This window comes from Eptatretus burgeri, chromosome 4 (assembly GCF_056783735.1).
Source record: "Eptatretus burgeri isolate ZD-2024b chromosome 4, Ebu_testis_v1, whole genome shotgun sequence".
NCBI classification, from domain to species: Eukaryota; Metazoa; Chordata; class Myxini; order Myxiniformes; family Myxinidae; genus Eptatretus; species Eptatretus burgeri.
In genome coordinates this window covers 128,439,665-128,464,388 of record NC_140964.1, presented here as the reverse complement: position 1 = coordinate 128,464,388, position 24,724 = coordinate 128,439,665, and the positions used below count along the sequence as shown (strand labels likewise).

At 41.0% G+C, this 24,724-nt stretch overlaps 1 protein-coding gene across 6 annotated transcripts in view; it reads left to right on the top strand.

Annotated features, from left to right (window-relative positions):
• Nucleotides 1-24,724, top strand: part of PRKCI (protein kinase C iota) — a 49,917-nt gene that overhangs the window by 9,375 nt on the left and 15,818 nt on the right. For all 6 annotated transcript variants that reach the window (XM_085880018.1, XM_085880020.1, XM_085880017.1 and 3 more), the window contains 7 exons: nucleotides 5,545-5,595; nucleotides 5,869-5,954; nucleotides 6,205-6,336; nucleotides 6,937-7,012; nucleotides 8,115-8,167; nucleotides 8,342-8,485; nucleotides 21,226-21,323. In XM_085880018.1, coding sequence (XP_085736144.1) covers nucleotides 5,545-5,595; nucleotides 5,869-5,954; nucleotides 6,205-6,336; nucleotides 6,937-7,012; nucleotides 8,115-8,167; nucleotides 8,342-8,485; nucleotides 21,226-21,323 — 640 coding nt within the window. The remainder of the gene's footprint in view (nucleotides 1-5,544; nucleotides 5,596-5,868; nucleotides 5,955-6,204; nucleotides 6,337-6,936; nucleotides 7,013-8,114; nucleotides 8,168-8,341; nucleotides 8,486-21,225; nucleotides 21,324-24,724) is intronic.

The window sequence follows — 24,724 nt, the reverse complement described above, 5'->3', positions numbered from 1 at the left end:
CAGACATCTCTGGCTGCCAGGTGAGAGTTACCTTGGGAGGTATCGCAGTCACTGCTCCTCCAGAGCCTCATCCGTACCTGCAGACCACACACGCCTTCCCCCACACACAAAACACCAAATGTCATTCCCTTCCCCGCTGCCATACAATCTCCAACACCTACAGTGCAAGGTATTTTGAACCAACCCTGCCATGGCTCGCATACATGCTCATAATCACACACTCAAACAAAATGCAATTGTTGGGTAGTCGATGTAGTCGAAAATGTTATTTTTTTTTTTTGAGATTTGTTCTACCCTTATTATCAGTATTTAAAATGGCGATTTCAGTTAACACAATGGCGATTTCGATGAAACTTGGTTGGTAGGTTCATACCATGACCTAGTTGTGTGCAAATGAGAACCGTTGCTATGGACACCACCGTTGCCTAGCAACGGGACTTTGAAATTTTTGAAAAATCATAAAAAATTAATTTTTTCAAAAATCGGGCCACGAGCGACTGGGCAGTACATTCAGCCATATTGTCAAAAATTTCCAGCCGGATCCTATGAAAACTGTCGGAGAAGATAGACTTTGAATGAACCCTGGTCAAAAACAATAAAAAAACGAAGTTCGTTATATCTCAGAGACTATGAGTCAGATATACATGAAACTGGTATGGTAGTGTTACGGCTGTGGAAATTTGCATTACACCATAAAGGGCCCGTAGGTGAGATATATCTAAGTACATGTGTAGTTAGCCCCAAATCCGTTGTCTAGAGGGAATTTATGCGATTAATTCGGGCTGCGACGCTTTGAGATAGCCGTTTTTCTGTTCTATCTTTATTTTGAACCAACCACGTCTCAACTGCCATCACACAACAACCACCACGCCAGCCATCGTCACCAACTGCAACCACGCTCCAACCCTCAGACAACAACAACAACGCCAACAGCCACGACCTTTACCTTCACAACTCAATCCCGCAAACATTGCATCACCGTCATTCCCAAACGGCACCATAACCATCAAACCACCACCGATAAACCCTCCACCACCCTCACCTCTCTCGTTCTACGGCCATTCCCGCACCACCTGTGAACACTGAGTGTCGGGCTGTCTTGGGCTCGTTCAGCCATACGCACCGAGCAGCGAGCGCAAATAGCGGCCTTTCCGAGGGAGAATTCAGATCAAGAACGCTACACGCCCACTTCTGATCCGTCCAATTAGCAAGCGCGGAGCGGCTTGGCCCCGCCTCCAGCCGTGTCTGTGTGAAATCGATATATGCAAATTCTAGGATCAGGGGAGGTTCACGTCCACTTTTCCTCCGTCCAATTGGCGAGCGTGGCTCCGCCCCCGAGGTCATCCTGATCCGGATATTTGCATATTGTTTTCTCCTGCCGGCCTATAAAACGGCGAGCGCAAGGCGAATCGGGGCAGAGTCAGTTTTTGGTTGGAGAGGAGAGTGAGTCGAGTCATCAGTGTGGCAGAGAGTGGAGTCGGGTGGCGAAGTCATCGGTGTGGCATCGAGTTGGGTTCTCCAGTCGGCTGAGGAGAGTTGCGGGAAGAGGCAAAGGAGCTCGGGTCCGAGGCGAGAAGGACGGCGGTCGGCGACGAGGTCGCGGTGTGAGATCGCTCGTCGCGGGACCCAAGCCAGCCAGCCTTTCTCCCTCCCCCAGGGCATCAACAATTCCCCCTTTCCCCCACACTGAGATAGTGCAAAAAGGGGGTCCTGTTCCCCACCCCCCACTCCAAAACGTCGTGCCAACGAAACCCGCCAAGGAGCACGGAGTCGGGGCACAGCCACGCGGCCACATCTGCGGCTTGTCCGCCAACGCGTCAAGAGGACGCGGGTAGGACCCCCCCCCCCGGTTTCGCGGACCTGGCCGCTCCTCCAGGTCACGCGCACATATTGGCCTCCAGGCCTGTCTGCCCCCTTGTCTATGAGGGTGGCTTCTTTCCTTTGCTTTTGAGTAAATGCGTGTTGGCGCTGTCTGTAAAGTATAACTGTATAAGTGTTGCCATGTGTACACGTATTCGGTAGTAACTCTGCGTCATTGTTTCTTTTGTTTTAACTGCTATATGTGCATTTTGACTGTTTGGCTGTATATGTGTGCTTTCCGTGTGTCGCGTAATAAATGTGCATTGTGTGAAATGTTTTCCCGTTTCGCTTCGTCTTTTCTTTATTGACCCTCCATCCTGCTTCATGTAAAGGGTTCGTAGTGGGCTTAATACGCCCGGTAATTAATCTGAACCATCCAGGTCGGCGATAACACCACTCGGTTATCCCGATAGCATGGAACGGGCCGCCCAAGCGGCCCGTGTCCGGAGTCGACCTGCGGCGAGGTGCGATCGCCCGGTCGACCATTCGCGCAGGTACTTAGGTAGATCGAATTTGGCGAGCAACCCTATCCTGCGTGGGTGGGCAATTGGCACGATCGTGGTGAGGTTAACCCCCCACCCGTGACTAGCTCCCGGCGTTGGTCCGAGAGGGTCACGACTGAATTGTCCGTCCGGTGGGCGACGTGCCGCGATCCGAGTTACGTGGCCGTCCGCACGCCGGCGGGCGCGAATTCGCAACAGTAGGTTCATGGTATGTCCCAGTTATGTGTGAGAAAGAACCGTTGCTATGGACCCCTCCGTTGCCTAGCAACGGCCGAAAAACCTCTAAATGTGGGGGTATTTTAACGAAAAAACAATCTGCAGCATTAACCCTTGAAGCTAGAATCATGAATTTTCTTGTGCTTAATCCTCAGGTCATTCCCCATCGAACGGGCCCATCGTGTCAGGTTCTTTTGGGTAGTCGACTACCCATGTCCACCTACCGGCTTGTTAATTTACAGCACACTTCACATTTTAACCTCTTCCACCCGATCGACACGCTTGGCTCTCTTGGCCACTCTTGCCCGTCACCCATACCAGTTCCCAAACTCACCTTCATACCCCCAATAGCGGAGCGTGGTGAGTCCTGACAATGGGGAAAGGGTAAATTTAGTACAAGTTCAACACCAGCAGTGCCTGCTGCAGCCATTCTTCCCGTGAAACCAATGCCAATTAAAACCCAGGGCTCTCTTCCCAAACCGAGAGCCCATAAATCATAGTGGACCATTTGTGGAAGGTCCACCATGCACCATCCACTGTATGGTGCACATTCAAACAGGACAATTCTTCAATTAGTGTTTCCCTACTTATACATTGAGATGGCTAACTACTCCTTATATGCTATATTATCAAGTCGTATCTCCTCTATGGTGAGATCTAATCCACCCCCCCCTGCCCCCCACTTACGTAGCAGTATATGCACCGTATCTTTATATATAGTGCCTATAGAAAGTCTACACCCCCTTTCAAATTTTTCACCTTTTATTGCCTTATAACCTGGAATTAAATTGCATTAAATCAGATTTTTTTTTCCACCTGTATTTACACATCATAACCCACAACTTCCAAGTGAAAAACAAATTTGACAAATTTCAGAAAATTAATTAAAAATACAAAACTAGAATATCTTGGTTGGATAAGTATCCACCCCCCCCGCCCCCCGAGTGAATACTTGGTGGAAACACTTTTGACAGCATTTACAGCTGTGAGTCTGTTGGGATAGGTCTCTACCAACTTTGTGCACCTTGATTGGGCAATATTTGTCGATTCTTCTGAACAAAACTGTTCAAGCTCAGTCAATGTGTGGGGGGGGTGTTGATGGACAGCAATGTTCAAGTCATGCCACAGATTTTCCATTGGACTTCGGTCAGGGCTCTAACTGGGCCACTCACGGAAAGTTATCTTTTTGTTCCTTAACCCCTCCAGTGTAGCTTTGGCTGTTCCATTCGGGTTGTTGTCATGCTGAAAGGTGAACTTCCGTCCCAATTTCAGTTTTCTTGTTAAAGGCGGCAGGTTTTCCTCTCGGATTTTTGTTTGTTTTGGTCCATTTTCCCTTCTATCCTGACAAGTGCCCCAATCCCCGCTGATGCGAAACATCTCCACAACATGATGCTACCACCACCATTCTTCACAGTAGGGATGGTGTTCTTTGAGTGATGTGCTGTGTTGGGTTGACACCAAATGTAACGTTTTGCGTTTATGCCAAAAAGTTCCATCTTTGTTTCGTCAGACAACAAAATTTTTGCCACATGGCTTCAGAATCTGTTTACAGATGTGGTTTCCTTTTTTGCATTTCTCAAATGGGACTCAAGGTGGGCTTTTCTGAGTAATGGCTTCTTCTTGCAACCTTTCCAGGCAGGCCAAACTTGTTGAGTGCTTGGAATATTGTTGTTACATGCACACAGTGACCAGTCTGCCATAAAGGCATGTAAGTTGTTTGCCTCTTTTAAAGTTGCCATTGGCCACTTGGTGGTGTCTCTGATCAGTCTCCTCCTTGCTTGGTCATCCAGTTTTGAGGGACGGCCTGATCAAGGCAGGGTCTTAGTGGTACCATACGCCTTCCGCTTCTTAATGATTGTCTTGATTGTGCTCCAAGGGATATTCAAGGCCTTTGAAATATTTTTATACCCATCGCCCGATGGGTGCTTTCCACAACTTTATCTCGGAGGTCTTTTGAAAGCTCCTTGGTTGTCATGGTTGAGTCTTTGCTGTGAAATGCACTACCCAGCAGAGGAAACCTCCAGGAACAGCTGATTTTATTCTGAAATAATCAGAATCACTACAATTTAACGCAGGTGGAGGCCAATTAACTTTGTGTGTGATTGGTGACACCTGAGCTAATTTGCAATTGCTATTATAAGGGGGACGGACACTTATCCAACCAAGATATTCTAGTTTTGTATTTTTAATTAATTTTCTGAAATTTGTAGAATTTGTTTTTCACTTTGAAGTTGTGGGTTACGATGTACAAATAAAGGTGGGAAAAGTCTGATTTAATGAAATTTAATTCCAGGGTCCATATAAGGAAACAAAAGGTGAAAATTTTGAAAAGGGGGTGTAAGGCTTTCTATAGGCACCGTATAAACATGACAACGGTCCGTGAGTCCGTGAAGTTGTGACGCCGTTCGGGAAGCCGTGTGACTCTTTGCTTATTAATCACGTTCCGTTTCAACGTCGGTTGGAGATGACAAACGTCCATAAATGACGTTCCTTTCACCATGAAGCTGTGAGACTATATGTCTTGATTACGTATTGTTTGTACGTCGGTTGCAGACTGCACGTACGTCTATTAATTATGTACTTTTTGAACATCAGTTGCTTCTCACTTCACACACACACACACAGTCCATTAATTACGTACTATTGGGATGCACGTTTTGACACTTTAGACTGCTGAGACCCCTTCAACCATTGAAGACCACAAGGGACCAAAAGACCCAGATGACCCAAAAGTCCCCGAGCACCCAAAACACCCCAAATACCCAAAGTTAATCTAAATTATCCCTTCCCTGAAGGCCGAAGCCAATTTTGTTACAATGTGTGTCCACGCCATGGAAGGATGTATGTGTTTGGTTCAATACCATACAATATCTATTGCATTTGAGTTATATACATTCAAGCTTTAGACAGTGGAACTCTGGACTAATTTAATGTTTTTTTTTTTTTTTCTTTTTCTCATTTCCAGTTTTTCCGAGTATCCCAGAAAAACCTGGAATGCCATGCCCTGGCGAGGACAGTAAGTTGTGGATTAAATTGCTCGACGTGCTCGTTTTAATTTTGCTCTTTGCTTAAGCACAAATCTCATTGTTGTATCCGTCACCGGACGTCTGTAAGTGTTAGATGGTTGAAGGGAGAGCGAATGGTGAGGCTGTGAAAGTTTTTACAGCTTTGCCTTTTGAGAGGAGGTGTGCATTGTTTGTGTTGTTTGTGTCGCCGCGTCTCATCAACTTCATCACCAGCTGCACCCGCACGTCTCGTCTCCGGTGACCCTCGTGTTTTTCTTCACCAGAGTCGATTTATCGACGTGGAGCGCGAAGATGGCGGAAATTGTACCGTGTCAATGGTCATACATTCCAGGCCAAGCGGTTTAATCGGGTGAGCACTTCAACGCTTTGGTTAAAAGTTCAGTACATTGAGATCATCATCATCAAAATCACAACGATGATTGCTGTGGCTTTAACTGTATAGTACATCTCGTACCAGATTGTTGCGTTCCTCCGCAGGATTCAAACCCATATCTATCCCCCCTTGCCCTGTGCCGAAACCTTTCCTGACTCCATCATCATCTAATTACTTAAGCATGCTTGACTTGCAAATAATTGTTCTGTTCTTTGCACTCTTTTAGCGGGCATTTTGTGCTTACTGTGAAGACAGGATCTGGGGCCTGGGCCGCCAAGGCTACAAATGCATCAATTGCAAACTGCTCGTGCATAAACGTTGTCACCGGCTCACACCGACATCGTGTGCTCAGCGACTGGTCAGTGTTGGCAAGCTGAGGGGGTGTGGGGGTGGGGGAGTGGGATAGGGGGGCATGTTTGATGTTGCACAGTGGTGCAAACCACATTCCAGCCATTCCCCATTGTACCAAATTGCCCGTTTGACTTGATCCAAAATGCATCAGATTTTGGAGTGACTGGGGCATGAACTAAAAGACTAATTCCATTGGTGTGGAACAGTGTGTTATTATACGAGTTCCTTTGCAAGGAACTTAGGCGCAGGAGGCCATCAGGCTCATCAAAGCCTGCACTATTATTACCAACCTATGGTTGTTTGGCCGTGCTGCATCCTTTCTAAATGCTGAGCGTTGAGCAAGGAAGCAGCATGTACCATTTATTTTTATATCTTCGGTGCGACTCTGCCGAGGTTCGACCCACCGACCTCCCACTCAGAGCGAACGCTCTTAACCATTCCACCACCGAGGCTGTTGCCGCCCCAGAAAAACCTGGAATGCTGTTCCCTGGCGAGGACAGTAAGTTATGGATGAAATTGTTCGGTCTCATTAAAAACTCCTTTCGGATAAAATGGCGACCAAGTCATTATAATCGTACCGATTGCTTTGATTTAATTTCCATTGCAGGAACAGTCCACTCTGCCCACATCTCTTCACCATGGGAACCGTGACACCGATGACAATGAAAATGACCACCGAGGAGGTAATGGTTTAGCATTTGTCACCCTCCTACCTCCCTGCAGTTAGTCATGTGACAGTTTTCAGCTATTTTGAAATTAACTTCCAAATTACATCTGAGTACGTTAAATCGGAGCTCTCCAGAAGTTGAGGTGTGATCGATGCGTTTTCCAACACCGATGAAAGTGTTCTTTGGTCGGTTCGAAATTTTACTACGCCTCGTCCTTGGTCCTGCTTTTAAAGTGAAGACCCCGTTGAAGCTGCAAGTTCACCTTCGGTGAATGTCCCAGTTTATTACTTGAAGGCAGCCGTGTTTTGCTTGGTGACGTCACGTGGTTTTTACACAATTTACTGTTGTCTTTCGTTTGACTTTTTTTTTTTTGATTCGCATTAAAATATTACAAAATCTGATAATATCTTGTAATTCGATCATGAATGAGCTTTGCGATCCACTTTCACCTTTCCTGATTAAAATAATTCTTTCTTCTCTGAGGCCTCTCTCCGAAGATTCGAATTTTCTTCGCAATGACCTTTGTTCTGGGAAGGCCGTGCCATCAAGCGTAATAATCAGAATCCTTTTTAATTATCAAATGCTGACGAATACCACAACGCTCTTTAATGGTCTAATTACAATGATTTATCGAATTGTAATATTTCCAGTCAAATTACAAACTTGGTGATGAAAAGAGTAAACATCCTATTGAATGGAACACATTATTACGTCATCGGGGAGGATGTGAGTACCTCCTGGTGAAATCCGATGAAGTTGCATTTCGATGGCCTAAAGGCAAAAATCTCAAGTTTATACACGAGATTGCATTCTGTTCGAGATCCCAGCCAATCGACGTAAGTGTTTTGGCCACGTGATCACTTTCAGCGTTTAAACGGTTTCTCGTCACCACGGAGGTACAACACCCACCTCAAACATGTCGATCCGAGGCCATCAGTTGAATGTCTAACGACACACATTGGATGTGCAGAGAAAAAAAATGTAAATTCCATCCATTCGTTCTCAATTTTTGAAATCTTACTTTTGTTTCGCTTTGAAATAATTGCTTCGTTGAGCAGTTTACTTTCTCGGATGTAAGGATTTATTTTCTGCGCCCTTTTTTTTGCATCTCACACAGAAATGTCGAATCAACCGTCGATTCACGATGCAATCAAGGGATCGGACAAAGAGGTTTGTACCGTTGCTCGCGCCGGTTCCAACCGAAGCATGACCCTCGATACTGACAGATAAGGCCATCCAGCGCGTATTGAACGTGTTAAAGTACGGTGAGCAAATTGCGAACACCTTCAAACAGACGTGATGTTTGGTCGGTTTGTTCTTTCCTTGTATCCAATGATTCCACAGGTGGGATTTGGATTGTCTGATTTTGAATTGTTGCGCGTCATCGGGAGAGGAAGCTATGCCAAGGTGTTGCTGGTTCGATTCAAGAAAAATGAGCGCGTGTATGCTATGAAAGTGATCAAGAAGGAACTCGTCATCGATGATGAGGTGAGGGTGTTTGTGGATGTTGAATAGCAATAGTATTCAACGTTGAATAACGTTATCACATTTGGTCGTGGGTACCCTTTTGTAATGTCAGTTTAAGGATTTCTCTGAATTCACAGCGTTTCTCTCGCTGATTTATCGTACTCTTCACAGAGAGTTGGTGCCGCCAAAGCAGCTTCCTGAGCAAGGGTTATATTGGGTGGTTTGCCATTGCCTCCCAGCAGTATTTAGGGCAGGAATTTGTAATTTGTTCAGGGTGCCGGCGGTAGCTCGTCTACACTTCACGAAGGACACCGTGGGGTCTTTAATGTTTGCCAACTTCTTACGTATGGCAGCTTGGCTGCAGGGTAGCTATCATTTTGTTGGTGCGCAACTATGCCGCTGATTCTGTGCCCCTATACCAGTGCACTGGTACTTATGTCGCTGACCTCGGAAGGATGATAGGCTGAGTCAACCCCACCTGGTGTTAATTCGGTGGAAAAAGGGGCTTCAACTCAGGATCCTAAGATCCCAAGCCAGACACTCTAACCACTAAGCCAACACCAGGCTTACGTCCACCACTAATGCCAGCAGACAGGGCGCCCAGTTTAACATCCACTCAAGGGATGGCAGTAGATGATAAATGGGGCTTCTGGGACACCCATTCAAATGAATGGGGAAAAGGGAAAAACTTTCTGACTAAAGCCCCAAAAGCCTAAAATAGGAGACTGATTTTTCTCCCCACCTATTCCCTTCCCTCCCATACAAGCAAATGTAAAATTGAGTGATTTTTATCCCCCTCCCATACAAGCAAATGTAAAATTGAGACTATGAAAGATTGAGACTGACTGATTAAAGCACTTCTTCCCCCCAACATAATCACAGTCCTTTTATATTTTCATTCCACTCAAAGAGCGAACCAACAAATATTTGTCCATGTTCTACTTTAAGGAATAACTTAATTTTCTTATAACATTCATTTCCATTGAGTATATTCACAAAGAATAACTTGGTTCTTGGTAGGTATAAGTATCTTTGTTGAGCAGAAATGAAATGATAAACTTTTCTTAATGCTCTTATTTTACCACCTCCTGAGCCACATATTTTGAGATTGTAGTAAATTGTTTTTCCATTGCTCAATTGATAACCATCAAAGTTTTCAGTCCATTCAAGGATATTTTTTTTTCTTTACATCCTCCAACTTACTTGTAATTAAATGTATCTGCTTATTTGTTTTATCTACTTTTACCCTGGTTATTTCTTCAATAAGACTTATTTGATATGTCTCACATTCTTTATGTTTCCCATTTAAATACCAAGGCTGATTACATCTCCACTCTTCGATTTGGTTATTGTTTGGTTCTATCATTTATAAATCAGTATCTGCTTATTTGCTTTTATCTATTCTTACCCTGGTTATTTCTTCAATAACACTTATTTGTTATGTCTCGCATTCTTTATGTTTCCCATTTAAATACCAAGGCTGATTACATCTCCACTCTCTGATTTGGTTATTGTTTGGTTCTATCATTTATAAATCAGTAAAAAGACTGCGGTAGCCTGTTGAAATTCCCAACCCAATATCTTATATCTAACACTTATACTTATAACCATAAGTGAGACTTTATTATATTCTCTAAAATATATCTTTTATCATCAAAAGCTCCTCATGCTTTCCTATTTATCTCTTCTGTATATAATTGATGTTTATAACTTCTTATGTATTCATTTTTCTGTACTCTTCCTTCTTTAAGGTTAAACAGTTGTAATAATGTTTAAAGTTTATTGTTTCCTTGATTTATATTTTTCTTTATTTCCTTTAGCTTCTTATCACACCTTTCAATGTTATTATTATCAATATACGTAAAAGCATAAGACTTTGATCTCAAACCCACAAATTCACTCATGACCTTTCCACCCAACTCATCCTAAAACCTACCAATAACCTTTTTATTCTTTGATGAAAACAACACATCACCTGACTTATAATTATGTGTATCATATATATCAATCATATCCTCATATACATCACTTGTCTTAATTTCTAATATAAATCTATTTGTATCCATACATAACAATGACACATTATCCTTATACATTGATTTTAAATTATTATAGTAATAGTCATACATTAACGACTTTGACAAGTCAAGAATTGTTGTTCCTATATAAATAGGTTTATCCATTTCAATACTCTCTTTTTTTTCAAATGAATAGCACAAAAGTTCTCTGAAAACACCTCCGCTCGCTCAAAACTTGGTCTATTAATTAACTTTGAAGCCTGTTTCCAAGATGTAGCAAGTCTTGTGTTTTATCGATTCCTAACATTTTCCACAGTCTTTCCAAATACAGCATTATTCATTAATTTATAAAAGTCCTTCTCAAAATCTGTTTTTGCTTCTGTTCTCCTTTTTGTATTAAACTCGATACACTTCTTTAACCAATGACTGTTTAAATTTCAAAATCCGATGAATTTTCCTCTCTCAACCCAGCAGATAAATATTGTCTCAACTTCCTTTGATGCAAAACATAACTTTCTTTATCATTTAATGTAGTAAGTAGTATTTCTGGAGATTTACTTTTTCTATTAAATGACTGTTGGTAATCACTTAACCATTCTTTTCTTGGACTTTCTTTATCAGGGGCATAAGGTAGGTCTTTATGTTTGTGATGAAGTTCTTCTGGATTTTTTAAATCAACCTCAAAATATCCAACTTCAGCTTCATCCAATTCTTTTTGAGAGGAGACAACAATGTCTTGTAAAACTTTTTCATAATGTTTTTCTTCAACCCATTTAAGTTTTCCAGAAGGAAAAGATTGAGACATCGCCCACCCATACAAATTGTTAGTACCCATACATCATAATACATCAGGTAAGAGTTGTCCTCATTCTTATTATAATCAGGAAGATATATGTTATTTGCTTGAGCATATCTCTTAGAACATACTTGAGATATTCTTCCTCGTTTAGCCTTCTCTATCATTAAAAGCATATCTATATCACTGATTAATTCCAAATTCTGTTTCGTCATTTTTAACATTTCAGCAGCAGTGAAAACTGCCAACGAAAGGAAGGCTCAACTCCGGGCTCAAAAATAATTGGAAAGACATAACAAAGAGTTGGAGAAACAAATTAGTGAAAGTGGTGTAATTGTAGATTTTGCTGAAAAACTTGAAAGTCTGCCTGATAAAGCGAGATTGTTAGTTGGTGATATGCTTTCTTCTATCGCACAAGCAGGTGTAAAATTAACTAAAAGGGGTAATGGATTATATATTTATAATATATAAATGAGCATTGATGAGTGGTTTAAAGAATTTGGAAAGAATAAAACATCAAATTTCGAACTTATCAAATATTGTAAGAATTAAAAAATTCATTATGTGGTTATTTGTATGAGGGATGAATGATTCTATCCATTCGTTCTCAATTTTTGAAATCTTACTTTTGTTTCGCTTTGAAATAATTGCTTCGTTGAGCAGTTTACTTTCTCAGATGTCAGGATTTATTTTCTGTGCCCTTTTTTTGCATCTCACACAAAAATGTCGAATCACCCGTCGATTCACGATGCAATCAAGGGATCGGGCAAAGAGGTCGGGCAACAATAACAAACGAGTCTAAACATACAAAGAATATTATTATGAACTTAGAAGATAATAATGGGAACGGTTCTCATTGGGTTTGTATTTTTAATAGTAAAGACAAATATTATTTTGATAGTTTTGGTCTTCCACCACCTGTTAAAGTAATAAAATTCTTACAGAATGGCATTTATCAAACATTTCAAGTCCAAGAATTAAATTCCAAGTGTTGTGGTCAATTATGTCTGTATGTGTTATTTAAACTCAACAAAAATTAATTCTTTAATGACATTATTTTTAATCTCATATAAATGACATGTTGGTAAAGATGGTTCTATCTTTGGTGTATCCCAAGAACTGGATATTGATTTATCAAATTATTACACAAAGGCACAGGCTGAACGACAGAAATATAGTATAACAAAAAATATTAATATGAAAAATGCTTATAAATTAATAAATTATCCAAGCCCGACTGCCGTGAATGACTTGGTGAGATTAAGTGATTTATCACAATATATATATATATATATATATATATATATATATATATATATATATATATATATATATATATATATATCCTTAAATAAAATGGCTGTGTATTCCAAAGATACAGAAATGTTGATTTTTCTCTCCGGGTCATACAGAATTCACAGTTCCAATTAAAATAATTTTTTCTACAGAAGGGCGTATCGTTTGTATGAGAATAGAACAATGGGGATATGATATGAATGATTTAGGGTATAATTGGTCATTTAAAATTAACTTAGAAGACCTGGAACAATCAAATCAGTCTTGTAAGGAAGAATAATATCCACTTGGTGCCGAGAATGAGTTTTGTGGAAGCACGATTAGCAAACAACAAATAAAATAATTTAATAAGGGTAAAATCAATCATGGTTTTGCCCTAGTTTATATCATGAAAACACAAAGAACAGGATTATATATAATAAGTAAGGGAATACAAACTGATTTAATTATGGGAAGATGGGGAGGTATTTCCTGTCATTATATTAATCTGTCATATATTTCTGATATAGAAATGACAGCAAAGAAGGCTTCAAGAAAATTATCATTTCTGTGTCCAAGCATACCTTCAAGAAAAGGGTATTAGGTATTTTAATAAATATGTTCTACAACATAAAAATGAGGTATTTTCAATAAAAGATTGGCTTTATACTGATGTTGATAAACCAACAAGTTTGGATTTAACTAAAATGTTAACTAATGAAAGAATTTTAAAGTTAAGAAAACGCAAGGCTTTTAGAAAATCAGAAGAAATTTTATTGGTTTCCTGTTGTAAAAATTTTTATTTTGGATGCAGGAATATCAAGTAATCCAGATGAATATATGTATGATATTCTATGGGATGATAGTGGTTCAAAGATAGTAAGGGATGAGGAAGGAGTTGAAGTAACTGAGAAGAGAGAGAGGGGGAGGAGAGGGAGAGGGAGGAAAGATAGAGAATAAATAAATACAAAAATATGGAAACCAGTGAGATGATAAAAAGATCAAAGGTATTACAGAAAATAAATAACAAACAAACAGAAAGGGGTGAAAACAGTAACCTCCATCCATCTTCGAAGATGGCGGAGGTTAATAAATCTCAACGCACCGAGGAGGAAAATGAAGAATTGGCAAGTCTATTAGAAATATTTGTGGCAAGACTATTAACATCGGTTTCAGGGAGAAGATTTAAACAAGAAAGTGGAGATGAAGGAAAAGATTGTATTATTGATGATGTTGGTGTAATTGCCTTTGTTTAAAGTTTTACATTTTTTTTCTTAAATAAATGGAGGAGAGAGTGAAGGCATTTGTAAGGATTCTTTATGTTTTAAAAATTAAGTTTCACATGTGCATGTTGGAAACTAAAAAGTTTTTCGCACTCTGTCGGACTTTTTCACATAAATAAATGAGTTATTGTCTAAAATGTAAAGAGAAAAACAAGAGTAAAAATATCTCGTATGTTAAAAGTAAAAATAATAGGGTTATACAAAAAGGTACATGTTCGGTTGTGGCTTAAAAAAAGAGTAAATTCACCAAACACAAACGAGGGGGAGATATACAAACGTTTTTATCAGGAAGTAAATTTACAACTACTGGAATACCAGGGGAATTACATCTACCAGGGTATTCTTTCTGTGGTCCAGGCACAAACTTGGATAAAAGATTAAATGAGGCAGACAATCCTAAACCGTGGAGCAAACCTTTCAATAGGGTTGATGAAGTGTGCATGAGGCACGATATTGATTTTGGAAATAGCACAACGTTGGAAGAAAAACAAGAAGCCGATAGGGAAATGTATTAGTGTAGCAGCATAGCAAACCTGTTGTGCATTTTGTGATACAAGCACCAAATTTGGCACAAATGTACATTAATATGTTGCGAACATTTTCAGATATTGGGCCACTTGAAATTCTCTCTATGTCCGCCATATTGGATTTCAAAATGGCCGCCACTTGAAATCTACATTTGCTATTATCTCTGGACGTAATGCAGCTATTGACTTGATTCTGGTATCTAAATGTATGTTTTTGGGGGCAAGGAATCCAATGGTACCATTTTCAACTTAATATTATCTATCACAGTTTGTTATATAATTTTATTTGGAAATTATCTTGGCAAATATTGGATTCAACACAATACTTTGAAAAGAATGTCTTAGTTCTGTAAATGTCTTGGGTATAATACTGACATGCTACATGGTCTAGTATTTAAGGCTAGGTGTACTGGTATCTGAGGCTAGGTATATACCGGTACTGAAGATACGTGTACATAAAGTGTCATGTTAACAAGTTCAGCATTGCCACAAGTACATGTATGTTGTTGACTCATCGTCATGTGCAGTCCCCTTCACACACACAGAGGGCTGTGCACTGAAGGGCAGCCTTTTTGCACTTGCAGCGCCTCACACACCCTTTCTTGCACTTGCAAGAAACCAGCTCAATGCAGCTGTGAGCTGCCTCAGTTAGCCTGGTCCAGTAAGGTGTGTACTGTCCTTCTCCAGTCCTTGACCAACCCCAGTTGGTTGGTGGAGGAAGCTCTGGTGCTGGCAGCAGTATCTGACCCCACACATGTCCACCTTGATACACTGCCCTCTTGACATGTTCCTCCAGAGCTGCCTTCGTTGGAGGGATGAGCTGCACATTGTTCTTCCTTGCAAAGAGTTTCCTCCTGGCCTTGTTAATGTCTGTGCATTTGCTGGTTCGATCATACAACAGGATCACGAACCTCTCGATGATGCGCATTGCATTGTCTGGTATGTCACGAGGTGCATATGACAGCAGCAGCAGCGCCTCAGTGAGTTCTGGCAGTACCGTCCAGACTGCCCACGCAGTCTTCTCGCCATGTCTATGAAAACTAGACATAGTGTCGCATCCAGTTAGAGCGTGGAACATTGGCAGTGCACGAGCCTTCTCTCGTCCCAATCCAGCTGCTATTTCGTGTGCTGCTAGGTATCGGAAACTCTGGCCTGTTCCGAATGCCAGCCACAGTTTGTCTTCTGGTTGCAACTACTGTGCCAGGGACACTGCCAGCACCACAACATCGGTGTCTACAGTCCGGATGAGTATTGCATGGTGTCCATGCTGGACTGCGTGAGATGCATGCAGCAACATCCGACTGTCAGCTTCTTACATGGTTACATGGGGCGAGTGAGGTCAGATCTGGCAGTGGTGGCTTGCTGAGCACTGCCTCTCCATCAGTAATGACGAGTTGCTGGTCCTGGTCAAACCATTCCATGAGAGCTGCTGAGAGGAACCTGAACAGCTCGGTCTTGTTGCTGTCCACTCGTAGGAAGTTCTGCCAGTTTCCTGGTATGGCTGCGGCAGCCACCACACGTCTCCGCACACCTTGTCCCCGCTTTGCACGTGTACTACCTTTCAGTGAATCGGCAAGGTAAGTATCCCAGACCAGATCCAGGTGTGACACTGTTTGCATCTTCGTGGACATGTATGGGATGAAGATCTGTTGTGCATACTCTTCAAAGGTCTTTGATGCAGCCGGCTTCAGCATCTGGACGATGGCTGCTCCATCAAGCACAATACAGGTCGTGACAGGAGTCTCTGTCTTTGCGTCGGAGACTTCTTCCAAGCATGTGAGGAGATCACTCTTGGTACCAGTGCAGAAGCTTCCACCATCAGACAATGCAGGAGGACATGCCTGATTCTCGTGACAAAAGAACTCCTCAAGGTTTCCATCCCTCGTCTGGCAGCCAATGTACAGACGTGCGAAGAGTTCACAGTCATTCTTGATGGAGGCGAGCTGTTGCTGACCTATGCTCTGGCTTCTTGGAGTGGAAGTGCTGAACACCTTCAGCTTGTTACGAGGAATGGGTGCGTCCACTTCCTTTTTTCTGTCCAACAGACACTCTCTGGTGAAAGCCTCGAACTGCTCTTGGCCAATCCTCTTGGCATTCATCACGGTCTCCACAGCAGCAGGATCTGCGATCTCCTTTGTGTCCAGTTTGACTACATCCTGACTCTCCTTCTCGAATGGGTTGCCCATCTCCTCTATGACACTGACGAGAGAGTGAACATCTTTCACAAATGAGGCCTGTACACTTGGCGTCTGATCATGATGACGTGTGTCTGCTGTTTGCCGTCTCCAGTGTTGGTTCCCATCCTGGAATTCTTAGATCACCCTGGCAACTTCTGGTCCCGCAACCATCCAGCGACGTAGGGCACTAGGATTGTCAGTGAGCCCAATTGCTCCACCGTCTCCTTTGATGCAGGCATTATTCTGCTCATGTGCCTGGTCAATCAGGATTAAAGAGAACACCTGTGTTTTCTGAACGGTGAAGTGGCTTTCCCTGAATTTCCTGGCTACATCTGGGTGTTTGATGGTGAGTTCGGCCATGTCCTTCAGGTGCACTGGTATCCACCAAGCATAGTGGGTGTGATCCAGTGCATGGAACCAGGGGACCAGCTCTGTCAGAGCATCGAGGTACATCATTAACGATCCCTGCCTGAGAGAATGCACATACACTAGAACCAACAGTTCTAGTTCCAGCACGGTTGCCCAGTAGTGAAACTGGGGGATGTCTTCTCCTCTCTGGCAAAACCAGTCTTCAAACTCCGGAAGGTCCTCTGCATCGCTGGTTTCTCCCAGACAGTAGTGGTTGTAGGCACGGTGTTGCAGGATGTACAGTGCTGCTGCAGTCACTTGATGTGCTCTTCTTGTGTGCAAGATATGGGATGCTCGCAGGAATGAGTCTGCTGTCCCTGCTGTTAGGGTTAGGGTTAGTTAACAGCTAACCCTAACAGCTAACAAATCCCTAACAGCTACCAGAATCAAGTCAATAGCTGCATTACATCCAGAGATAATAGCAAATGTCGATTTAAAGTGGCGGCCATTTTGAAATCCAATATGGCGGACATAAAGAGAGAATTTCAAGTGGCTCAATATCTGAAAATGTTCGCAACATATTAATGTACATTTGTGCGAAATTTGGTGCTTGTATCACAAAATGCACAATTCTTTTGAATATTTGGGCTAAGCCGCCCCACTATATAATTTGTCTCTGACACAAAATCCAACCTTGAGAGAAAAAGTTGATCGGTTCATCGTGAAGAAGATGATCAGTGCAAAATTGAAACTTGGGCTTGGAAATTAAAAAAAAACTTATAGGCTCTAATGATGTCATTAAAATTGAAGAGCAATTAGCTGATGAATTACATAAACCAATAATCACAAAATTTCATAGAAGGAAGGTTTATTCCAAGGAAGTTGATTATATCTGGTCCACTGATTTAATTGAACTCAATTATGATGATTTGAGGAGTAGATATGCGTGGGTTGTCGGTTGTCCCTTTGAAAAACAAAACAGGTAATATTCTTATGTTGGCTTTCCAACAGATATTCAATAAAAGCAAGAGAAAACCTAAAAAATTGTGGACTGATGAGGGTACAGAGATCTACAACAAAACATTTATGAATTTTCTTTAAAATAACAACATTACATGATACAGCACCTTTAATGAAGGAGAAGCGGTTGTTATTGAGTGTTTTAATCGCACTTTAAAAGAGAGACTATATAAAAAAATTCACTCAACTCAGTTCTCAACAATGGTTATCTTTAATTCAGGACATTGTAGATAAGGACAACGACACGATTTCTACCTCAACAAAAACGAAGCCATCAGAAACATTTACAAAATTAAAATATGAAAAAGAGATTCATGTCAGAAAGCCTAAGTTCAAAGTTGGTGATATAGTAAGAATATACAGGTGGAAATCTAATTTTGAAAAAGGTTATACCAAGCGATGGACAAATGAACTTTTTAAAATTGTTGATGTCGTCTGTGCAGTTCCTTGGACATACAAATTATGTGATTTTAAGGGGGAAGAGATTTTAGGTTCATTTTATTCACAGGAATTACCATTGACAAAGATAAATTGAAACCTTTTTTTTAACTCTGACCCTTTTTGACTCCGCCCACATAAGCCACATCCACGTCCATCATATCCACATAATTAGTGATTAGTTTATTAGTTCCCACACACAACATGTTTATTTAATTTTAAAAAGTTGCTCCACCCACACAAGCCCCACCCACCCCCCTGTGCACCCCCACCTTTGACCCACCACCCCCCTCATCCAACCCCCACCCTTCCCCACACGGGGTGGGGAGAGGGATGAGGGAGGTGGTGGGTCGTTTGGGAACCGCACCTACCCCCCCCCCCCCATTAAATCTCCTTTATTCTTTTCTTGTAATTCAAAATCAGATAATTATAAGGAAAGCATTTATAATTAAACAAAAGCAATAACATTGAACAAAATCTTCTTTCGCAGCAGTCTGATGGTTTGTTTTGGTTTTAAAACTCGATCAACATATTCTTTTCGAAACAAAGAGTGAAGAACAATTAGGGTATTTAAAGATGATAATATTATGATATTAATAAAATAATAAATATAACATTTACCTCCAGAAGATAGAGTGTTGTGTCAGATTCCTCCAGAAGATTAATGTGTGTTTGGTTCATCCAGACAGGTGTTTAAACTGAAAAAAAAATAATGAGTCAGACAGAGACAGACAAACACACACACGCACATGCATGCACTATTGCACACATACACATATAAACACACACACATACACATATAAGCACACACATATACACACACACACATACACATATAAACACACACACACATACACATAAACACACACACACATACACATATAAACACACACACACACACATACACATATAAACACACACATATAAACACACACATATAAACACACACATATAAACACACACATATAAACACACACATATAAACACACACACACACACATACACATATAAACACACACACACACACACACACACACACCCACACACACATACACATATAAACACACACACACATACACATATAAACACACACATATACACACACATACACATCTAAACACACACATATACACACACACATGCACACACACACATACACATATAAGCACACACATACACACATACATACACATATAAGCACACACATGCACACACACATACATATAAACACACACATGGAGGCAGAGATAAAGACAGAGGGAGAGAGACAAAGACACACACAGAGAGACAGAGGGATAATTTCTCACCTTTGACTCGACTCATTCAAGGTTCGAGGACGTGAGAGAACTTCTTTCCAGCCACCAAAAATATCATTCAATTCTCTTCTGAATGATTGAATGTCTTTAAGGAAGTCATTCATTTTTAGCCACTCATCGTGTAATTCAAAGGCCTCCTGTTCGAGATCAGTTATCAACGATGTTCTTATTGGGGACAACCTGTTAGAAAAAGACATGCAATAATTATTGGTTGTATGGTGATTTAATTCTGTATCAAACAACAAATAATGAATTGGGTTAAGGATCTCACCTGTCATCTTGTGAAAATGATTGATCCGTAAGGTCAGAGGAATTATCTGCACAATCCATTCTCTAAATAAAACATACGGAGCCCGAGCATATGAAGCAATAAATATCCTCCTGTTGATGACGTAATGGGAGATTACACAACAATGGTTTTTTCAGGGTGTGTCCCACATAGGAAATGACCGGAATTTTTTTGGCTTGGTTCATGCGACGCAGCTTGGCTGACTCCAGACTGACTCATTTTAACACAAAAATGAAACAAAGCTTGCTTTTAGCTAAACTTTGTTCTGTTAGTGTTCTGATGATTTAAGATATAACCTTGAGAGACATGGGCACAGAATACTTCCTCATTTTCACAGCACGACTGTGCTCTTTAAGGCACTTCCCCATTTTACAGAACCGAAGGAGGGATACTGAACTTTCCTTTCTTTCGTGCTTGAAGAGATAAAGTGAATATACTCGATGGAAATGAATGTTATAAGAAAATGAAGTTATTCCCTAAAGTAGAACATGGACAAATATTCGTTGGTTCGCTCTTTGAGTGGAATGAAAATATAAAAGGACTGTGATTATGTTGGGGGGAAGAAGTGCTTTAATCAGTCAGTCTCAATTTTACATTTGCTTGTATTGGGGGGGGGATAGGTGGGGAGAAAATCAGTCTCCTATTTTGGGCTTTTGGGGCTTGAGTCAGAAAGTTTTTCCCTTTTCCCCCATTCATTTGAATGGGTGCCCCAGAAGCCCCATTTATCATCTACTTTGAGTAGATTGATTTATCAACACACATTGATGAGTCACCCTACCTGTGAAACACCAGGTTGACAGTTTATAGCTGGGATTCAAACCAAGGCTCGACAGGCGCGTGTGCGTGCTGTTAGGGTTAGTGTGCGCCGTCTTTAGCACAGTCATGCTAATGAAGGCCAAGCCTGGTCTTTGCATGACGAAGAAAATAATTAGGTCTGACAAATGCCATTTCAACCTTTGCATGCAGATCCAATGATTCCACACCACGCCTGCTGGGAGGGGACCACTGATTTTGCTATGCTTACAAACCCGATACAAGTAGACTCTTCATTCACTCGGGCAGTGGTTCATTGGAATTTTAAATTGTGATTGCCATTGTTGGTGCTTTATTAATTTTATAAGCAGCAAACCATGTTCAAGATAACCATCAATTTGAATCTTTGAGATGCTGGCTTCTGAGATCGCAACAATTCTGGCATTTGTCAACTTGTGATGATATTCCTTAACCAAGGTCTCCATCTCCCCATTTGCCCTCTGAAATAACTTATCTTTCAGGACATAGATTGGGTCCAGACTGAAAAGCATGTTTTTGAGCAAGCTTCAAATCACCCTTTCCTGGTGGGGCTACATTCGTGCTTCCAGACCGAGAGCCGGTGAGGATTGTGGGGGTTGAGAGTTCTGGGGAAAGGGCTGGGTTCCATGATCTTTGTATCATTACTCTGTCATAATGAACTGAACATGCAGAATTTAAAATGTAATTTTTGAAGGACTGGTCCAGTGTTCATTCCAAGTGCCCTTTTGGCACGAGGGATGTGCAGAACACCTGGTTGCAAGTTTGTACGTAATGAAATTGCCTCACGCAATAATCATTCAGCACGTGCAACTCGTGCACCTTGAGATTTTTCGAGGTGACGTGAAGCATTCTGAGCAAGTTTTACATGGTCTTACTGAGAGACCAGCATGTAGGTCATCCACAAATCGCACTCATTACAATAACAAATGATTACAATGCCACGTCTATCAGAAAATTAGAAGAATCAAATCATTGGATACCTTCAACCAGGGTTTTCCATTCGCCATGGTGCAAGGCTCTTTAACGTGACGAGATAAACGGTTTATGACCTGATAAGACGTTGTCAAGCCATTGGATCAACAAGATGTATATCAAGAAGTGGACGTCCCAGGATGACTCCCACTCAGGACCGATGCATTAGCATGTCCCATATAAGCAATCAATTTCAAATGCCCAGAGTACTGCTGCACACACTCCTTGAACGTCCAGGATAAGTGTCAACACTGTCTTGAGGTGTCCGTGATACAGGGATCCGTGCTAGTCGTCTTGTTCAGCGTCCACGACTTGCACCAGGACACATCCTAGCACGCTTGCAGGGGTGAAATCGGTACATCCGATGGACAAGGAGGAAATGGGAAAGTGTTTTGTTCATTGATTAATCCAAGAACGGCACTCAATAGAGCGCATACCTCTGCCATGCAACGCCTGATCCAGGAGAACATATCGGGCCCAATACATTTTTGAAATATGAGATATATATATATATATATATATATATATATATATATATATATATATATATATATATATATATATATATATATATATATATATATATATATATATATATATATATATATATATATATATATATATTGTTTTTGGCCCAACCTCTCAATGGTGAAGAATCGCATTAAAAATCAAATAGTTCTTGTATTCAGATCCGGATTTGAATCTCCACCAAAATGTAATCGATTCGTCGTGGTCACACACACAACCTGTACCACAACTTTTTGATATATATATTAGTTTAGCCCCATCTCTCAATGGTGACGAATCACTTTACAATTGTACTAGTCCGATCCGGATTTGTATCTTCACCAAAATCGAATCAGTAGTCCTTATCACATACCCAACCTGCCTACCAAATTTTATCTGGATCCGTCCGCAACTTTTTGAGATATCTTGCACACAGATAGACAAACACACGAACAAACAAACAAGAAGACGACGTCATGCGGAGCACGATACTTGCAAAATCTAACTTTGATCTAACTTAACAAATTTGACCTCAAAAATAATTGGTGGTTGAATTCAGTGACCAAATATGGAACTCCTCTTCAAATTTCAACTCGATCGGATGAAAATTGATAATTGTAGAAATTCGGCCGATGTCCTTTTGGCCTATATTGACCTCAAAAATAATTGGCTCGTTGAATTCAGTGACCTGACATGCAAATCCTCTTCTAATTTCAAGTACATTGGATGAAAATTGAGGATTTTAGAAATCTCACCTTAGTTGACCTTTGGCTTCTGTTGACCTTTTGACCTCAAACAATAGGCTTCTTGCTTACGACAAACTCTACCATGTGGTGAAGTTTCGTGAAGATTGGTTTAAAATTGTGACCTGCAGGCGACAAACAAACAAACAGACAGAAAGACCAACAGGATAAGGCATGCAACCAACCAATATACTTGAAAAATCTTTGATTTTCTCACACAGGGATTGTCTATCCTTCATCCTCTAAATTCTATGAATCAAGTGAAGAAGAAGACATACTTTTTTATTCATTTATTTATTTATTTTATTTGTTTTTTGAAGTATTTGGCATGACTCTGTGCAGTCTCCGAATTGAACCGTCCATCTCAAAAACGGCCGCTCGAATCACGATGCCACTGAAACCGATAAATGCTACGGTTTTCCGATTGAGAAAGCTAATTCGACAGATTCAGAAATGTCATATGTGCAATGTAATCTGGATTGTGTAGGTGTGCGGTTAACGAAAGGCCCAAGCACAAATGAAACCTGGTGGTAAGTTGTCAATCGACAGGCACCAAGATGACTTCATGAAATGCTGAATTAAGTTTCAACGTGGACATGAAGAGCTCAGGAAGGTTGTGGCAAAAAACCAACAGAAAATTGTTTACTGCATTCGTGCGGTTCTGGGTAAAACGGTCCACCGACCAAATCCCTGAACCATGCAAAAAAGTTATCACCGTGGCCCAAGGTTCCACACTTGCCCGGTTGACGTCGCAGCATTGCTTTCAAAAACCGACGAGATAGAGACAAATATTGAGCAATTTACGAGTTCTGGCACTCCTAAAGATTGAAAATAAGAGGAAATTGTGACGAACATTCCGAACGACAAACGGAAAAAAATCTCTTGAACCATTTGATTCACAAATTACTTGCCGACTGTTTGATCCGAAGCTTCATGATGCACAAAACAATTCCTTTAAACGTTAAGTCAACAGTAATCAAGACATGAATTGATTCTGCTAGCTGTCGAATTCTTACCTTTTGAGCAAAAGGGCAAGCTGAGGTCAAAGGTCAATTTTATATGTGCATTGTAACTTTATACCAAAACCCTGAAAACTACAGTTAACTTTGTTTTTAACTTTTGTTGCAGGAGTTGTGGGTTATCTATGCTGGATGGTAATACCCAAGTTGAACATTCTCTATTGGCCTGAAATGGGATTTGAATCACGATAAACTGACCTTGGAGTTAAAAATTCAGGTCAGAGGTCCATGAAGGTCAAATTTCATTTTTGACCAGAATCCTGAATTGACATATTAATTTGCATAAGATATGCACCCACTGGTTCATTATTGTTATTACTTGGGAAAAACAAGGACAAATGTGTCCAAGAGCCGCGTCCTAAAGGCAATAACAACAACAACTTCCGATATTTCGTCACGTGCCTTGATGGAGCCAATAGCGAGACCCGTCATGGAGGCTCCTGTTCATGACGAGAAAATCGTGTATTTACGAAATTACAACACATTAAATGGAATCATCTTTAAATAGTAACGTGAACTTTTCGAAACTTTAAAGCAAATGTCCAAATATATTTAAAAGTTCATGATAGACGCTCTCAAAAGGCACCCTCAATGTGAGGATGTGTACAGGTGTTTAGTATTTATATTAAGGAGATCCGGATCCTGTATATAAAAGACCACGTCCTAAAGGTTTTGTCTGAACAAGAACAACGCGGAGCTCTTTAGAGCCACGTTCGCTACACGAGACGCGGCTAAAAAAA